The 19,243-nt window shown below is 41.8% G+C and overlaps 2 protein-coding genes across 2 annotated transcripts; both read right to left on the bottom strand.

Annotated features, from left to right (window-relative positions):
- Positions 1 to 116: 116 nt before the first annotated feature.
- hps5 (HPS5 biogenesis of lysosomal organelles complex 2 subunit 2) lies at positions 117 to 10,992 on the bottom strand. The gene is made up of 23 exons (XM_079266118.1): positions 10,859 to 10,992; positions 9,021 to 9,150; positions 8,686 to 8,796; positions 8,540 to 8,604; positions 8,262 to 8,454; positions 8,007 to 8,137; positions 7,465 to 7,683; positions 7,306 to 7,380; positions 7,025 to 7,113; positions 6,620 to 6,798; positions 6,034 to 6,192; positions 5,710 to 5,869; positions 4,365 to 4,482; positions 3,832 to 3,975; positions 3,635 to 3,703; positions 2,977 to 3,542; positions 2,697 to 2,817; positions 2,453 to 2,602; positions 2,241 to 2,360; positions 1,915 to 2,028; positions 1,720 to 1,826; positions 1,052 to 1,343; positions 117 to 656 (listed from the first exon to the last, which is right to left on the bottom strand). The coding sequence occupies exons 2-23, from the start codon at positions 9,126 to 9,128 to the stop codon at positions 596 to 598; spliced, it is 3,351 nt and encodes a 1,116-aa protein (XP_079122244.1). The 5' UTR covers positions 9,129 to 9,150; positions 10,859 to 10,992; the 3' UTR covers positions 117 to 595.
- A 217-nt stretch (positions 10,993 to 11,209) lies between these two features.
- On the bottom strand, positions 11,210 to 18,675 carry gtf2h1 (general transcription factor IIH, polypeptide 1). Its single transcript, XM_079297165.1, has 15 exons — positions 18,538 to 18,675; positions 17,972 to 18,133; positions 17,694 to 17,886; positions 16,567 to 16,732; positions 16,341 to 16,434; positions 15,037 to 15,186; positions 14,847 to 14,926; positions 14,593 to 14,726; positions 14,429 to 14,516; positions 14,246 to 14,334; positions 13,522 to 13,639; positions 13,011 to 13,101; positions 12,692 to 12,807; positions 12,014 to 12,106; positions 11,210 to 11,935 (listed from the first exon to the last, which is right to left on the bottom strand). The coding sequence occupies exons 2-15, from the start codon at positions 18,123 to 18,125 to the stop codon at positions 11,849 to 11,851; spliced, it is 1,653 nt and encodes a 550-aa protein (XP_079153291.1). The 5' UTR covers positions 18,126 to 18,133; positions 18,538 to 18,675; the 3' UTR covers positions 11,210 to 11,848.
- Positions 18,676 to 19,243: the final 568 nt, after the last annotated feature.

Raw genomic sequence — 19,243 nt, 5'->3', positions numbered from 1 at the left:
TTTCTAGTTATGTGGATTATTTTAGTTGCTCTCACAACCCTTAAGAAATAAACCCTAACTATCTATATGACTGGATAGGGACACATGGGATTACATTATCATTTAAAGTAAAGACAAAGTTTTTGCTGTGCAGAAATAAACAGAAACACAGATATTCAGGAACCTGCAGGTTGGATTAGAGCCACTGTGTTTATTGGGTGCTCTTTATGGGGACGTTTCCCCAATCTTATTGACGTGCATAGATGGGAAAACACACATTTACCAGGCTGGACTATCATCATGCCAACAGAAACATTTAGTTCTTTTAACAAACAAAAAATAAAAATACAGAACTTTTATTCACACATCGGTTGGTTGGACATCTCACTGTAATTGTTGATACTTGATTTCGGTCCTGTACATGCAAAAAACACATTTAAGTAAAAGTAAAAGTTAATAAGATAATACTGTTTTCACTGGAAGGATATGTACCTTAGTTTAAACTGGAAAGCTTTATAAATAATACAGTGCACAACTTCAGTTGCAGCTACTGGGCAGATTTACATACAGTGTTAGTCATGTTATTTAGTGTCGAGAAGCTGCAGCTGATCTTTCTTTAGGCGTGCTGAGACCAGAGGAAGCGATCACAGCGCTCAAGCATCGTCTGGATCATTGCTCTGAAACAGAAGACACAATAGAACTGTAACACCTACAAATGAAGTCCATTCATATTGCACCGATTATTTTTGATTTTAAAAGACATTTCAGATTTCATTCACACATTTTGGTTGTGAAGGATAATGTTTGGTTGATTTGTATTGAACTAGAAGGGTTTCCTCAGAAGATGGTGTGTCTGCAGCAAACACTGCTGTAATGTTTGATTGAATGAATGCAACCCACTATTGGCCCCTCCCACAACAAAAACACTCATTTAAACCAATGCAGAGGTGCACACGATTGATCTCATTATCTCCTTGCGGAGATAATAACAACAGTTTGGTAATGGGAGTGCGGGAACTCCTTCCCACACTTGTGTTCTCATTGACGTTTGGCAATTGGCACCCTGACCCACCTCTGCCTCTTCTCAGTGACTCTCAGAAGCTCACAGACCAGTTTGGAGTGTGGGGAAAGGACCAACTGCACTCCACACTCCTCCAGGACGGCCATGGCGCGGTCAGGCCCGGCTGTTCGGGCCAGCATCAGGGTCAGGTTCTCTGGGCTGATCTTTCCACCACAATCTGCCGAGCCGTTGGACCAGCTGCTCCCATTCACACCTGTGACCTGCTCCGAGTCGACCGCACTGCTGCATTGCTGAGATAACTGGATCAAGAGCTTCCACTCTTCCAAGGTCTGAGGCACAACACCTGGACACCAACAAAGGGACAGTACAGAGACTATGATGGTGTGTTTTTTTCTTTTTGGCAAACATGTTTAAAACCAGTGTCATTTGGTTTGATTGTGTTCCATTCAGGTGATTCAGGCCACTCCAGTGAGTGCAGACAGCGTCACGAAGGTAAATCATTATCATGGAATGTTACTGATGTTTAACTACACGCCGAGTGTAAACAAAAAGGATGAACCATTGTTTGGACTAAGCAGTGCACCTTGGATTTCCATGCCGTACACATGTAATGTTTTAGTATTTGCCTCAGTAACACCTGACTCGCATCACATCACTGTTATAAACTCTCCTCTGAGAACACAAGAGATTTAAACTCTGCTTCTGCCTGAAGGTTTTACCATCAGCTTCCTCCATCAGACTGATGTCATCCAGCCGACAGATGGTGGCGAATGCTTCTTTGCGACACCGCAGCTCACAGCAGAGGTAGATGTAGCCCGTCCAATACCTGCACACACGCAATATACAGATGTGAGCTCACAAACAGAAACAGGAAAAAAATAAAATAAAATAGAGTCAGACAAATTTAGAAGTACCCGTGACTGCGACAAGTTTCTGCCATTTTCTGCTTGGAGGACAGGTCAGCAGGAAGACGAATCAGGAGAGACAGGAGGCGTCCATAACCCCAACTGAAACAATGAGAATGCCACCTGCAGCAGGAGTCACATGAATTCAGTTACATTTATTCTTATACTTTACTTTCACCGTATTATTTGACCTCGTTGTGGCCATACAGAATCCAGAGGTGAAATGTACCCATGATAGTTCACATCTATTCAGACACACTGAGTTTTATAACCTCAAACTCTCTAGGCCTTAAAATAAATTAATTAAAAAGGATTATAAATCTCATTTTGCAGACCTGGGCTGTCCATCAGAGCTCAGCGTATCACAGCGTTGAGGGGCATCGTGGGTAAGTGCCAGCTCCAGCCAATCCTGTCTCAGGGATTCTGGTTCAAGAAGCGACTGCAAAAATGACAACCTAGAGGAGGAATGAAGAAAGTAAAAATCAGCACCACGAGGAGCTCAAAGAATCTTTCTGTCCTTGACAAATAGATGAAAGTATGGATGTACCTGTGCTCCTCAGTTTGTGATTGGACCAGATTATCCAGGTACGCCAGGAAGTGGCTTTGTTGAGCCATGGTCATCACATCAGCAGGAGTTACCGTAGGATAGAACTGCGTGAACGAGCGTACAGCCGCCTCGCCGTGCTTCTGATACAGCCTGGATAATAACATAGCAAACTCACTTCACAAGGTCCAATCACAGCTGTGATATCGGTATGCTGACCGTGTTAGAAAGAAACGCGTGTACTGACCTGTGTAAGTGAGCGAGGAGGGGCGGGGCAGTCCAGGGCTGCAGCTCTCTCAGACTGCGCAGTGATCTCAGTAAATCACCTCTCTGAATAACCTCCACCACCTTACTGGACTGAGTGAGACCTACAGACAACGACAAGAGATTAAACGAGTATCAGAGATGCACGGACCTCCGATTAAAATTACAGTTACGAGATGAGATGCAAGTATTTGTGTTGGATACTTGAAAACAAAATACAGGAAAAAAAGACGAGAACAGAGATTTAAGGAGAAGCTTCTGACCTAGCATGGCCTCGATGAAGGAGCTCTGCACCTCCGGCTGATCCTGATAACACAGTAGACACATTCTCCTCACACGCTCGTGGTCCAGCAGAAAGAAGTAAGGGCGCAGGAAAGTTGTGCAACCCAATACTCTATTATCCTGGTTTCTAAAGCAGCTCATCTCTGTGTATAATGTTGCCAGCTGGGTGAGATTTGCCAGTAGATCCGATGGTACAGGTTTGGGAAACTCCACTCGGACAGGGTCTGGAGGGCTCCCATTTGAAACGTCCGGCTTCTTCTCAGTGGAGTCCTCTTTCTCTTCCAGCTCACGAGACTCTTCTCTCTTCTCCTCTGCGATGCTCTCTGTTGGTTCTCCTGACGAGAACAAAGACTCCTCTTGTTGCTCTGAGCAGGAGTTTAGATAATCCCACCTCTCCTTTCCTGGTTCATCCACATTTGAATCACCCGCAGCAGCTGACCTGTGCTCTACAGGTCCGAGTATTCGCTCCAGCACCGCCAGCCAGTCCTGCAGAGTTTCTCCCAGGCAGACTGGATCCAGGAGCACCAAAGGATCTTGGATCTGGGAGCTGATGTTGGGAAAATGTAAATATAACTTCAGCTCCTATAGCCAGTGAAATCTTGAAGTCAGGATTCTATCAAAACGGTGCACAGCACTTACATAGCTCGCTCTGTCGCTGATCGAAGTTCCTGCATGTCGGCCTCTGAATTTGGCAATTCATCATAAACTCTGTGACGACAAATATAATTCACTTTTATCTAATTTACTTTTAATAGTCGATTCAAAACAAGATATTAGCCCAAAATCTGTTGACAGTAAAAAGGGGTTTTAGTCCACTTTCACCGGTCTGTACTTACTCATTGTCCATTTCCTCAGAGTAGGAAGCTGAGGCTGACATTTCCGAATGTCCGCTGTCCCTGAATTCAGGTCGTTGCCAGAGCTCAGAGTTCATCTGGAGGGTGTTGATCTTCTCTGTTGTCTTCTTAACAAAACTAGAAACGCTGAGAAAAACAAAAATCGAAACCCCAATGACATCACATTAGATCTAACAACCTGAACAGGCAAACAGACCCATTAACATTTGCATGTGACAAATGACTGAATGTGATGCTTGGAAATGAAACCTGCCACATGCGTCTACACAGATGAACAATGTGAAGCCATGGTAAAAAATAGATGTAGATCTTCAGTGGAAAGGGGAAGTAAGCCGTCTAAACGCACAGCTGCACTTGAACAATTATAGTTACTGGAGGAGTTTCAATCTTCATCGGGACAAAAGAAGCACAATCTGTGTTGAATAAATCTCAAAGCTATCTAAGATGACAGCGGCATGCCTGTATGGCTGCTGTGGCACATTCTTGTATTGTCCTCTATGTCTCTGGATGTTCACCTGTCTTTGACAGCCTGCAGAGCGATGCGGGGGGGTTTGGGACGGAATGAGAGGGGGAGGTGGAACGGCAGGCCTTGCTCAGATCGCTCAGCCTCCACACGCTCACTGCTCTGTGGATCTGAATAAAGACGGGGGCAAGAGCCAGAGGACAAACACAGATGGATGGAGTACTGGAGGGGAACGATGAAAGGCAGAGGACATAATGCAAGCAGATGGAGCAAAGGTGCCAGACACCACTATCGCGACAACGTAAATTAAATGCTGCACGATGCAAAAAAAAGCAGAACCAAAATGGTGATTATACGTGTGATACAATGAAAAAGACAAGAAACTTGACATTAACAGCGGGACAAAGAGATAATTGTGATCGTAACACACGTCAGAGTGATCATTCAGCTCTCACAGCAAATCCACTGATACAGCGCTGCAACTTTATGGATTAAAGGATTTCATGTTTTTCAAATCAAAAACTAATTTTAATGCCAAACATACAAGACAGTATCAGAAGCAGGTACATGTGATCAGTATGACAACAGAGGCAAAGATTAAGAAGAGTACATAAAGAGTCAAGTTATTGTCACATGTATAGACGCTCCTCTTCATGTTTTGTTTTTGATTGTTCAGGTATTTTTATAGAGTGCGAGATATGAAATAGAAAATGACGTCACTCTCTCTTCACACTGAACTCAAAAGAGGCAGAAAAGGAGTTTGTTCCTGACACACACACACACACACACACACACACACACACACACACACACACACACACACACACACACACACACACACACACACACACACACACACACACACACACACACACACACACACACACACACACACACACACACATAAAGCAAGGAGTGAAGAAAGAAACAACAGCGTGTTTGAATATTTTCTGGTTTGTATATTTCGGCTTTAGTTGTTGTTTTAGCATTGGCGCAGTTTTAGCATTTTGGGGTTTCATTTGTTCGTGTGCAGATTAAACAAAGTGTTTTTAAGAAGAAGATAGTACAAAACAGGTGTTTTTCATTATTATTTATGTAAATTTGTTCATATGCAAAAATATCCTAATAATTCAGCCTTTCTGCAGACATTTCTTCTCTGTGATGTCTTAAGAAATGAACGTATTAATAAAGTCTCACCCTATTAAAATTGATTCCATCTGGTAATTATAATATTAATACCACTTCTAGTTATTATAAGTAATCAATACATTCACATATGTTTATTCATCAAATTCAAATTAGTCCTTCCAAAAAATTTGGAATATAATTGTGTATGTTTGAATTGCAGTAATTTTAAAGAACAGCATTTGTTCATTTAACAGCTAATAATCTCTTACCAGGATCCACCGGATCGTCGTCCTGCACAAAGCTGAACTCTTTGAGCCGCTCCTCCTCTGACATGGACTGATTGATGAGGGAGCTCGTCTCCTCATCTGACTGACTTCCTCTGCGGCTGATCACACGATAGATTCCACAGTCCAGGACGTTGAAGCTCTCCTGGATGACGATATGTCCGATATCAGTACACACTCTTTTGTTACAATGCGGATTTACAGAAGCGGTGTGCTTAAGTTACAACGGGCTCATAGAATCATAAATGTATTGAATGACCAGTATTCAAAGCGCGATGTATTTATCTCCAGAAAGTTACTTGAACCTACGTGTGAGGAGATGCTACTTCTTCGGCTGCTGGAGGCAGAGTCCAAAGGCTCCAGTTTAGCGATGACGTCCTCCAGCTGGCCGCTCAGCTCCAGGTGCGTGCTGGAGCTGAGCTGGGACCTGAGATGTTCGAGGCGGTCGATGGGAATTGCTTTCCTGGCCTGAATTAAACAGGAATGATGAGCAAGGCTCAACACAGAGGAGCTCCTACTAAGATCATGAGAAATCTAGTTGAGGTTCCTGATTTCTAAAACACTTTATTTACTTCAAACTAGAAATGTTTAACACAAACTACTATGGTCAATAACGTCAGGCTATGTACCTGCTGTGTTAAGAAGATCATGATGTTAGGTACTGAGATAATCACTTGTTACCTATGCAATGAAACTATTATACTGTTAGCAGGAGCCATATCTAGCTCTTGCACATTTTATGGTTTGGTCATTGAGGGTGAAACATCTCAGGATCACAGGTACATGATGTGCTTTATCCCTAAAAAAAACAGGAAGTCAGAAATTCACACGAATATCCCAGATAAGTCCGGTACCACAGAGCCGAGGCCAGTTAGCGAGGCAGTGGCCATCTTACCCTGCTGGTGGTGATTGTGTGCTGGAACATGCAGCAGACCAGAGCAGCAAGAGGCCAGGACTCCCTCCGGAGCAGACGCTCAACGCAGCGCTCAGCAGATAACAGGGAGAGGTGGGACAGACGTCCACTGCCGTGGAGACAGAAGAGCTCGTTGCGGTAGACAGCGATGTCAACCAAGTCTGCAAAACCAGAGAGCCGGTTTGGATCAACTTACAGTAAATCAAACGGGAACAAAAGGGCTGCATGAGCAATGATAAAATGGTTAGATATTATGACCCTTTCCATGCCATTATTGTTGACCAGTGGTCCTATATCAACATATTCACAGCTTGTGTGTGTTTGTGAATAAAATGTTTGCTTCAGTACTCCAAAGGGCCGCTTCAGGAGGAAGCAGCACAAACACACCTTTGACTTCAGTCCACAGAAGCACTTGTCCGTTCTGAGGTGTGAAGATATAAATAGCTGAATCAGTCCAGGTCAGCAAGTTCTGGTCTCTACACATCAAAATACAGAGTGTACAGTTCGTCAAGAAACAGGCCTGCTTGCAGATGTCATATAAAAATGAAAGGATGCTTTTTTTTGATTGATGTCTTTTGCAAACAAAATATTAGCCTTTTATTCAATAATGTGCATATGATTAATATAGTGATTGACAATAATAAGACGTAGATTATTACTAACATTACCCAAAATAAAGCAGTTTCTGGAAGGCGATTGACTGGGGGCTCTTCGGCACTGGGTTGTAATGTTGTGGCTCATCTCTGCAGGTAACAGAAGAAAAAAAAAGACAAATTATGAGTTTGGCCTTTTAAAGACGACCATTTAAAAGTGGGAACAACCAGTACCTGTAAGTGAGGAGCGGTAGAGGAGGACAGGCCAGTGGCTGTTTGAACTGATGGGTGCTCAGTACCTCACCATTGAAACTGGCCTCCCATATTCGAGACCCCGGCCGGGCGGAGTACAGCAGGGGGGGCTGACCAACTAATAATCCCCTGTTCTGAGGGAAGAAACATGCTCCATACTCGCCATCACGCTCCTTATTTCCAACACGCCAGAACTTTTCCCTGAAGGCAGGTAGAGAGGGAAAAATACACCACTGCTGAGAGTAGTCCAGGGAACATTTTGATTTAATTGACATTTTCTCCTTTCATTATTACGAGTACAAATGACACATATTTAATATCTTACACAAAGTTAGTTGTAGCTTTTGAATAAGAAAATATATAAGAATACTTAATTGTTAAAAGTGAGGAATCCTTAATTGGAAAATGGATTCACTATCTCGCTAAAGAACACCTTAGCAGGGACAATATTTACCAGTATGCGGGCATTAATCCGCCCTGTGAGAGTCTCTCCCCCTATAGAGACGCAGCCAGCTAGTACTCACCTCTCTGTGTCACAGAGGTAGCAGCGGCTCAGGGAAGATATCAGCAGGCGACCATCTTGGTACCCGAGCTGAACCACTCTGGAGTCCACAGTGGTGACGGTCTGAACGGGGAAGATAACGAATGATGACCCCTAGACACAAAGAAAACAACATCAAATATGCAGTAATTACCAAAAAGCCATATACATACTGTGTATATATGCACATTATTATTTAGGAAACAAACTATCTCCACTTTGAATCAGCAGTCACTACCTTGCCCATCTTGGAGGATCCTGCACGGAGGAAGGACACCTTGCCTCCCGTGTCCCCGGCAAAAACTCTGAGCGTGCTGGAGTCCCAGCAGAGTGCAGTGATGGCCTGACCTCTGTGCTCCCAGGACACACCGACTCTCTCCGGACGACCCCGTCGCTCCAGCTGCAGCTCCCACACCACCACCAGACCCTGACTGGAGCACAGACAACGACGTGAACACACGGGCAACAAAACCGAACACACAGATAGACTTCTTCACTTATTGGAGAGACTCTGACCTTGTTGCAACAGCGATGAAGTCTTCGTCATGAGGGCAACAAGCCACCTGAGCGATAGATCCCTCCTGAAAAAGAGTGCATGATGGGTGTCCCTTACTATGTGCAGCTTTATCGGTGGATAGAAGACCACAATAGTCACATGATACCTTGTGAGTGAGGATGAGCCTTTGCTTCCAGCCCTCCTTCTGGATCAGGTGCAACCCTCCTGCTGATGTTCCTAAAGCGAGCCACTTCCTTGACACTGCCAAACAGGTACACTGCAACGCAGAGGACACAGTATTTAATCATCTGTTCACGTAGCTATACCATTCTTTGGTTTAATCCATTTTTAGAGGTGCAGACCCAATAACTGTTCATAGTAACACGTCAGTATTTTTTTCACTCTGAAGTACTTTAAAGACATCAGAGAATAAGCTAATATAAATCATCCATGTGTGATTCAATTACAAGGCCGACTCCGTCATGTGATGGTGAAACCTACCTTGAGCCGGCCCGAGTCCAAACGGAGAGCAGACAGAAGTGGATCGAGGCAGTCAAACTCTGCCAGTACGTGACTGTGGTTCTCTGGCACGACTGGTATCAGAGGCATGTTGACTGGTGATCCTCTACAACTGAGAGAGAAACGGCATTCAGCAACGTTAAGACGTCGAGAGTCCCCACTCTGCTTCCTCACACACTACGGCCCTCAGCCGCGTGGCATCACATGACTTTCAGTAGTTCACCTACCCTCTCAAATTGACCAGTCATGACTTCACTTCACATTCCACTCTGGTTAAAAAAATAAACATGTTATCATCTCCAGTGTACCATTCGGGTTTTCAAATGCCTCTCGTCCTAGAGCGGCCATTTCATTTATCCAGAAAGACCTTTTCGACAGGACCGGAGGACACCATTCAGCTCAACATGCAGCATGTCTTTGATTTACTTGTTTTGGTTTTAGGTGAAAGTATGAGGAAGCAGAAGCAACACTAAGCAGATCATTAGAATAATCAGATACGGCTGGCAAAATACATCAATGTGTGTGCAACAAAAATGTTTTAAAACTAAATGACGGATCATAATTGCGCCTGAGCTTTAAAGTACTTGACACAAGTATCTCAAAAGAAGTAACAGTCAACTCTGACTTCTCCCTCTATTTGTTAACACTCCACTGCAACAGGAACGTTAACACAGCTGAATTGTCCTGCTGAAGAGACCTAGGGCACACATGCACATGGGAAGGCACTCATAAGGCTGTTTATTGCAAATGATTGTGCTTGAATTTTGCTCTCTGACAAACAAAATTGCCCTTAATCACATTATGACATGTTGAACCTGAGGATCTCTAAGAAAGCCTTTCTTCTTGTGGGTTATTGCTGATTATCTCTGTCAGAGCCCTCAGGTTTAACATGTAGTTGTAATCTATGGTTGTAATGTGGTGAGGAAGTATTCAGATCCCCTACTTAAGAGTAAAAGTAGAAGTAATACATTGTACAAATACTACAGTTGTAAAAAGTTGAAGTAACACATTGAAAAAAATGTATCAAGTATCAAAAGTAATCAATACAGGAAACCCACTTATGTGAGGGTTAAACCATTTAATGAGCGTTTTATTGTTTTAGTTCGCAGATCTAAGTGGAGCTTTTTTAAATCTTATTTTCCATACTGTTGGAGTGTAAACCATATTTTAGAAACTCATTGAGTTTTCTATATGTAAAATTGTATCACGTTAAAGTGACTCGATTTGTCAAAATACATGAGCAAAATGTATACGTCAGTCAGAAGTAGTTGGTGGAGTCGAGTAAAAGTATAAAGTGGCACGACATGGAAATACCCAGTGAAAGTACCCAATACATATCCTACATACAGAGTGGCGTTAAAAGTACTAAAACATAGGTTTTAATAATCGTTAAGTTACCACAAGGTCCCAAAGTAAACTGTCATGACCGTAAACATTCTGTCTCTCGCGCTTAGCCTTTAAAGCCCTTAGTTTCATGATTGTAGTTTTAGTTGAAAATACACATTAACATCAGTAATATTAAGTTTCTAAAGCTAAAAGGGGCGATTCAATCTGTCTGCATCACGAGACCCGTCAGCTGACACTGATGCTCGCGTTTCTATCAAAACTATAGCTCAGAAACCTTTAAAGACAATAGTAGCAGGGCATGGGTATGCTAAATATATATTACGGTAATTCGAATCATGGACTGAAGTTCAGTGCGCCTCTGTGTCACTGTTTACAACACGTTAGCAATCATGCTAGCTAGCTAAGACAGCGGTGTTTTCATTGACTATTCGTTTTAGCCATTAAAACTCACTAAATGGTCGCGTGACACTTACCGACTACAAATCCACACCCAACCGTTGGTTTACATCGCTGGTTCCCTTCACTTATATTTGTGGAGAAAGTCTGCGGTACGTCTCACGCCGTCTCTGTGACGGGCAGCTAGCCGAGCTGTCACGGCTCCACTCAGCTGATGTGAGGACACTTCCTGGCTGAATGCCTGACTTTGACACAACGACACATATCGTCCATATTCTCCAAAGCAGCTACGCATTTAGAAGAGGCAACATCCGACGCTTCTCTTGTAGTCTATAAAGCACCACGGCGGAAAATCTGTCGCTAAAACCTGAAATAAAAACCAATTCATGGACTTAATGAAATACTGAAGTTTCAAAAAGAAAGTGGCATGAACAAAAAGCTCACTTTAATGCAGTGACATTTTTGTCTTCAGTGCAAACAAAAAGGTGCAGACATTACAAACCAGTGACAGTGTGATTTGAGGCACACACACATACACTAATACACTCGGTGCGACATGTCTTTACAGTATTGCTATATTCACGTCACCTTTTTGCTTCGGATTTTCTGGAACTTTGGTCCTACGAAATCGACCCGGGGCTCCGAGGGGCTCCTTGTCGGGCCGAGCTCTCTTTCTCTGCTCTGCAAACTGATGAAACGCATGTTGGCAATCCTCTGCTTGCATTTCACACATCGTCCAGCGGGCCTTTCCGAATTTCCATTTGAAATTTGGTCATATTACACCGTTTTAAAAAGTCCCCTTTAACCATTATTGGCACCAATCTCTCAACCGTTGAGAAAATACGAACAAAAGAGAAAGAAACAAATGATAGATATCTGTGACCGAGATGTCGGTTGAACAGTTTGGGATGTAGCAGCGTTCATCTACATCCTCATCAAACCCGTGTGAGTCTCGTCCCATCAGGCTGTGATCTGTGGTCTCTTCTCTTAGTAGAGAACCCTCTCAGGTCACTTGTCCATATCCTGTGATCTCTTCATTGTCCTCTCTTTGACAAAAACACCGGACCTCAGGTTTTCCTCAACATGCGACGGGTTTGCCAGACGTGGAACTTGCTATAGGCTGTCTGCAGCATCTCCTCCAAATGCCCTGTGAGCTGTGGGGGAGTGAAAGACGTTAATACAATGCCCACCGGGTACAAGACACCGTGTCATCATTTACAGGTCAGACTTACATTTGTACTCAAGTACTGACGCTGAATCTTCTCCTGAAAAGGACAAAGCTTGGTCATCTGGAATCTCTCGAGGTTCGACTTCATTTTCATCACCTATATATATATATTTAGAAAAAAGTATGAGGTGATGAGAACAAATCTGAAGGAAAAAAACACATCAGGAAAATCTGGTAAAAAAAAACCCTTCTTGCTTTCTATGAAGGGAGACTGGCCCCTGTAGTGTTGGTGAGGAACTATACATCAGATATATACTATACTAAGTTATGATACTGATTAGTGACAGCCACTTTGGTTATCTATAAATTAATGTAAATTAAGTATCCACAAAACACTGGGATTAGTGCCGGAAAGTTTTGCTGACATCTACTTTGATTCAATGTTGTAAAACAATAAAACAAGACAGAATCCAAGGGGCTTGAATACTTTGATCAACATTATGTTTTGTATTATGAATTTACTCTCTGTTGCCCACACTGTAATGGGCAGCTGTGCTTTATATTCCTTTAAACCACACATAAATGTGAATAATTCAATTTGTATGTGCTATTAGACGAGGAGTAGAAGTGCTTTGTTGTTGTTGTTAAAGTCATTGGTGGTCAAGACAGGGAAGGCGGGAATACGTTTCTGTGTGGGACAATAACAATGTGACATCCTTCCAATAAAGTTATTATCAGTCACCTTCTCCTCCAAAAATGGTGTGTTTACAGGAAAACAGGACCAGAAGTGTCTCAGCAACTCTCCAGCAGCTGCATAAAGATGCCTCAACTCTCCTTGAACCTCAGAAGGTACCATCTCTGAAAAGAAAAGAGAAACAAAGATGGAATACAAAATAAAGTACTGCTAGTTTAAATGAACATCTGTCACGATTGGTTCCGGTTTAAGCAAATTAAGAGATTAGAAGACAGTCTTATGCAATCAAACACACTACAGATGTGCTACACTCACCCACGTCCATAATATGTAATAATGATATTTAACAGTTGTACGACACACTTACGATTTATGGCTTGCTGTGTTGCTGCCTGCATGAGGATGCCACCTGAAGAAAGTGCTGCAATGGCAGAACTAGCGGTTGTGTTGGACAACACCTGCAGAGAGTATTGCTGTGTTTAACACTTTGAAGGCACCATTCATAGTTGTTTTTACATATTCTTTGACTTTTTCGGAAAACTGAAAATCTGGATTATTTTTAAAAACAGTTTGCTATATTTGTTAAATTGTCATGATGGAGTGAGAATCAGCAGATCCTAATTTGTCCCAGTCTGAACCATCTTTGAGTTCTCCCGATGGCACCGCGTCCCAAGAAAACAACCAATCAGAGCCGAGGAGTCACGAACAAAATGTCAATCAATGCTGTAAGCTTTAAAGGAGTGGGAAACCTGCAGGTATCTGACTGGAGGACCAGCCTTCCTGATCTTAACCTGAGGACTTGTGAGCCGTGAATAAATAGAGAAAAACTCAGTGATTGTTGATTCACAACAACGGCTGTGTGTTCTGTAGGATCTAACCTGAGTGAGGTTGGGTTTGTAATTGGCCATCTCGTGCCGGATGTAGTTGACAGAGTTGATGATATCCTGGCTTGTCGTATACTGTTGGGACTGAAGTGGCACTGGACCATGAGCATACCTTATAAATAAAAAGAGGGCGAGAGAAGCATTATGTTAAAACACGTCACCCCGAATTCGGCTGTTTAAAAGCATGAAGTTGGGGCTGCAAAACAATTCATATATTCACTTTATGTGCTGAAGAGACATTCTAGGGTTATAGCCACTGGCAGGAACTTTAACACAGTGGAAGCAAAAAATCTGACCTGTAAAATAAAATATCTATTTTGAATCAGTTCAAAATGTCTCATGAGATAAGAGGCCTGGCTGGAGCAACTTCTCAATTGATTTTTTTAGTCTCTCTTTCGTTGATCGAAAGAAAATTCAAAACAAAATTGATTTTTAACTGCTTCTTTGAAAGTGAATTATGAAATAAAAAGACAAAAATATGTACAAAATCGGTTTACTTTTTTCAGTTTCATCTATTATAAATTGAATACTAACTTTTGTGACAGTTTGTCAAACAACAAACAGTTTCTAAAGATGAACCGTCTGTAAATGTATGATTTTAAAAGGTGTTAGATGAACATATAAATCTATAAAAAGTGTTTCATGAATCGCTGCCATTCAGAGTCAACAATTTGAAGTCACCCTCTACGGAACAAAGAACAAAGAACACAAACTGTACCTGTCGGACTTCTTGAGGTTTAACGCGACTGTTTTCGGTCTGTTTTCCCTTTGCAGATCTTCATATGCTATGGCTTCTTGTAATTTAACCTACGGAGGTTTGCCAACAGAAAAAAAGTGACGCAGTCTGTTACAAAGTAACACATTTTGAAAGCGTCTGTTGAAGCTGCAGAGCCATCGTCACCTTCTTTACAGGAGGCTGGAAGAAGTCAGACTCCCTCGAGTTTCCATCTGTACTGCTGGTCTCACTGGCGTGGTCAGCTGGTGTTTCCCTTTAAAACTGACACAGTTAGCAAAACAAATTAAGAGATAAAGCAAGTTATACTTTTTCTAAAGCTATTTCTTTACCCCTTACGTGAGCCGGCTGCCAGCACCATGGCACTGTGATGGTTGAAGCGCTTGATGATGGCAGAGTTGCTGCTCTCCTTCACCGTCCGGTTCGAATTGGAAGTTGAGGGAAATGTTGTACAAACTCCGTAACCCTGCGTCACAAAAACACCAAGTCTTGAGGTCCAAGGAGAAAGACGGAAAAGAAAGCTGTGCAAGTAAATAACGTTTGAGTAGTACGACGTCGCTGTGATTGGCTAATCATTAAAACTCACCTCGTCTAATGTTTTATCCTCCAACGACAGGAGGTCCACCAAAGGATTCTTCACTCCTTGAACCACCATAGCCCTTAACCCTGCATGGGACAGATTTAAAAACATATGAAAACAGATTTGTGGCTTAGCGGTTTACTGACATCGCTAGAAAATGGGAGATTTGCATGTGAAAACGCTTTAAAGCTCCTACCCTGGTCGTCCTGCTTGGCACACTCGGAGAAGATATCCTGTGTTCCTGTGTTGATGCGGTCTCTGTGAAAATAATGGGACTGGAAAAAGCGGGTCCAGAACTCCTTCTCCGTCAGGTTATGAGGCACATTTTCACAATACTTCTGTTTCACTGCAAGTACAATGTAAGTCGACATGAATATATTGTAATGTATTTGCACTAGCTGCATATTTAGGATCAGTGACTGAGGTGACCAGGAATGCACTGAACTGTTTATCTAAAGAGGTAACAGCTGATGTCACAAAACAATTCCTCCTCTCTGGCAGTGAAATCACTGTTGTATTTCTTAGTTGAAATACACATCTGAGCTTTCAGCAGCCTTTTCCTGGTCTATCAATACTTTTGCATCTGGTAATATCACTACGGTAAGTTTGCTGACATAAAGGATCAGTGTGTAAGATTTAGTGGCATCTAGTGATGAGGTGGCAGATCGCATCCAACTGAATACTCCTCCACTCAGCCCTCCCTTTCCAAGCGTGTCGCTGAACTACGGTGGCCTAGAAGTATCATTAGGATATCATTTCTACTAGGAGCTACTTTAATCGATAGTCTTATCATTTATTTTTCATGACTTAATAACTGCTTGCAATATTGGCTTTTTACTTGCACATGTTTTATTAAACAGTAACATTAACGAGCGTAGTTGTCACTAACTCGAGTATTCTTCACATCACCTGGTTCACCTCGGCCTCTCTGCTCCGTGTGTGTGTGTGTGTGTGTGTGTGTGTGTGTGTGCGTGCGTGTGGTTGGAGGAGCTCAGCCCCGACCCAGAGAGCAGAGGAGATGCATGCTGCAGCGAGATAGTAAATTACACCAAAACATTAAAAAGAAGCGGCAACTTCGTAGCTTATCCATACTCCGGATTTATAATTCATAATTCAGCAGCGGGGTCCACTTTAATACCAGGTTTTGGTACCCATTCCTCCCTTCAGGTAACATGAAAACACAAAAGGCTCTCGATCGAGCCAGTGTTTGGTTTGTCCCTTCTGGGCTGCTGTAGAAACATGGCGGACTCTGTGGAAGACGCCCCTCTAACTATGTAGATATGAATGACTCTTTAGATATGAATGACTCTTTAGATATGAATGACTCTTTAGATATGAATGACTCTAGATATGAATGACTCTTTCTCAGCAAACATAACAATTCTTAGTTTGAGGTCATTGTACACTAATGAAAACACAGGTCCAAATATTATATTATATTTCTGCCAAATAAATTCCCCTATATCCTCTACACTGTTCCTTTAAGATGTTATCGTTTACCTGTAGGGTATGTTCTGAAGATGGATTCAATAATGTCAGCAGTCAGATTATATCTCAAGCCATTGCAGCCATCTGTCTGAGGTCTAATGTCTGCCTGTAATGCACAAAAGTTACATTTAAAACTATGTTGTTACTGCGGAAGTTGTCAATGCTCAATCAATTGGGAAATTTAAGATATTTGTTTTCAAAATGTAAGGTCTAGTTGTGTCAGAGTGGATGTACTCACCAGAAAGGCTCCAGATATTCCAACTTCCTGTTTGTTGTTGGATAAAGACGAGTCTGCGTGGTTTGTGTCTCCTAACCGGTTCGCCCAGAATTCATCTGCATTGATCACCTGACTCACAACCAGATCTTTATACAACTGGAAAAGCACTGGATCTTCTTGAAGCATCCTACAGGGGAAAACACAATAACAATATTTTAAGAAGTAAATTATTAATGAATAGATTAATACATTAGTAATTAATAAATTCCTAAAACCTTCATTGGTGATATCAAGAGGAAGGCATTGATTTATAACTTCCTGTTAGGTATTGCTTTACTGTAACACATCCAGGACCAGGAAAATACTTAATCACAGTATACAAAAAAGGAAATCCCAGAACGTTTCTGAAGCAGTCTAATACAGCAGTCCTGCAATATTTCCTACCTCAAGAAGGTTTTAATATTCATTATTGCCTTAACTGTATGGTCATTTTAAAGGCTGTAGTTTGTGATATTGTTGAACTGTATTTTGTCGACTACATTCACACCAATGAGACGAGACTGAATATTAGAAACACTCCTCGATTTAACTCAAACTGCAGCCTCCAAAATGACAAAAAAGTTGAATCAACACCTCTCAAAAACAGCATCAAGTAGGAGGAACTTGAGTTTAGATTATTAGTCACACATTTAGTCCCTAAAGTCAACATTGAACTCTCATACTCAATTTACAACAACCTGAACATCATATACTTCCCGACTCCCCCACCCTGTTTAGAGCTCTCAGACCCAAGTCTATTTGTTCAGAGCATGTAAATGAATTGTTCTGAATCACTCAAAAGGGAGTAAAGTGTGTTTTTGTTGTGGTCAGATTTGGTGGCCTATTGCGTAAGACATGCAGGCGAACAATGCATGTGAGTGGGACTGACTCAAAATAAATTACAATGAAGGGACATATCACCCAGTGCAACAGTGTGGCTCATCTGTGTTTTCCACACGCAATAACACTTTTTTTATTTCAGTTACACAGACAACACTTGTCTGAATGATACATTAGTTGCTGGTTTTTGTCTTTAATGAAATTTAATGACATAGAATATTGCCAGACATATCCTTTAAGGAGGATCTATTGAAACACCTCTGTCTCACCTGTTTTTCTCCTCCAGTTCCTTGTTGGCTTTCTTCTTGAACTTGGGCAGCAGCTGCTGCAGCAGCTCCTTGGCGGCATCTCTATCTTTGAGTGCACTGCTGTCATTGGAAAAGTGGAATGTGGTACTCTCGCCAGTGTGAAGCACCAGCTGCAGCTGAATTTTAGATTTACCATCTGGGCTGATCTTCTGACCTGTACAGAGAACACATGAAGTGAAGCTCGACCAACACATCATTATTATAGCATTCATTGTAATAGGATGGTATCAAGTACTCACAGCGAATATCGGCGTACAAGTGGCTGACTGTGAAGCGGTCTTTACCCTCTGGTCCCCAGGCTATCCGTTCAGCCATCAGGTAAAGTGTGCCATCCTGCTTCCTCTGGCGAACCTTCTTCAGCACCAGCAGCACCTCCTCTGATAATGATGCCATGGCTCCAACTGAAAGGAGTTATTCATCATTAATAATCATGTCCTGCACAGAGATACGGATCTAATCGAATTAATCTCACTGATAAAAGGATAAAGAACTATGTTACCTCACTAACAAAGTATTTACCGCTATGACTAACCGACCTAGTCGTTACTTGACTTGCAGTAACAGTAACGTTACCATGACTTAGATATCGAGCACTTTGTATGAGATGCAAGCACGAACTATTTTAGCTGACTTCACTACAACGTCCTGAATAAATGTCGTGCGCCCTTCTGCCATGTAACGTAATCCAACCCCATACTGATGTGTTGACGGTTTTATCATATTAACTTAGCTAACTAGCGTCACGTTAGCTAACGTTAACAATCAAGAAGAAGAAACCTGTCGGAGAAGTCCGCAATAAACTTACTTTAACGTTAATAAATCGATACTGCAACGGACACTTCGCTTTTCTTCAACACGTAATCTCAAACTAATGTATTCTTGAATATAAAAATAACTGAATGAGTTATTTCAAACGGAATTTTGACTACTCTAACAGCGAGCGTCCCGACTTCACCGCCGACATGACTGCCAGGCGGTGTGTTTCATTCAAAACGTACCGATTGGAAAACGGGAAAAATCATAATCAGTTCCGTCAAAAAGTATATGTATTGAACAATTTAACCAATTCTCCTAATAATAAAATAAAATAAACGATGATGTTAAACTTGTTTGAAAAAGCCTATATTGGTAAAATTTGGTGCAATATAATTCGGCAAGCATAAATATTAGTCTTTATTAATATTAAATTGTAATATCATGCATTGTATTCCCTTTGTATTTAATTAATTCATATAGTATTAATTCATTATTTTAATTTATTTATTGTTGCTTCCAAATGGTTGGACGCTGCCAGAAAAAAGGTTGGGGTAAATTTGGATAATATACAATACTTGCCACTGATTCCAGGTAAATGTCTAGTTACTCTACGATTGAGTATAAATTACATAATCTTTTGGCCCTTTACTTGTAAGGGGCACTCTGTCAAAATAGTTTTCTGTCTATACTTTAGTTTATATTTCGGTGTATATTCCTGAATAAAGTTGTGTTTATTTAATTTACGGATAAGATAA

Source organism: Melanostigma gelatinosum (assembly GCF_949748355.1).
Source record: "Melanostigma gelatinosum genome assembly, chromosome: 1".
NCBI classification, from domain to species: domain Eukaryota; kingdom Metazoa; phylum Chordata; class Actinopteri; order Perciformes; family Zoarcidae; genus Melanostigma; species Melanostigma gelatinosum.
This window is presented reverse-complemented; position numbering and strand designations above follow the sequence as displayed.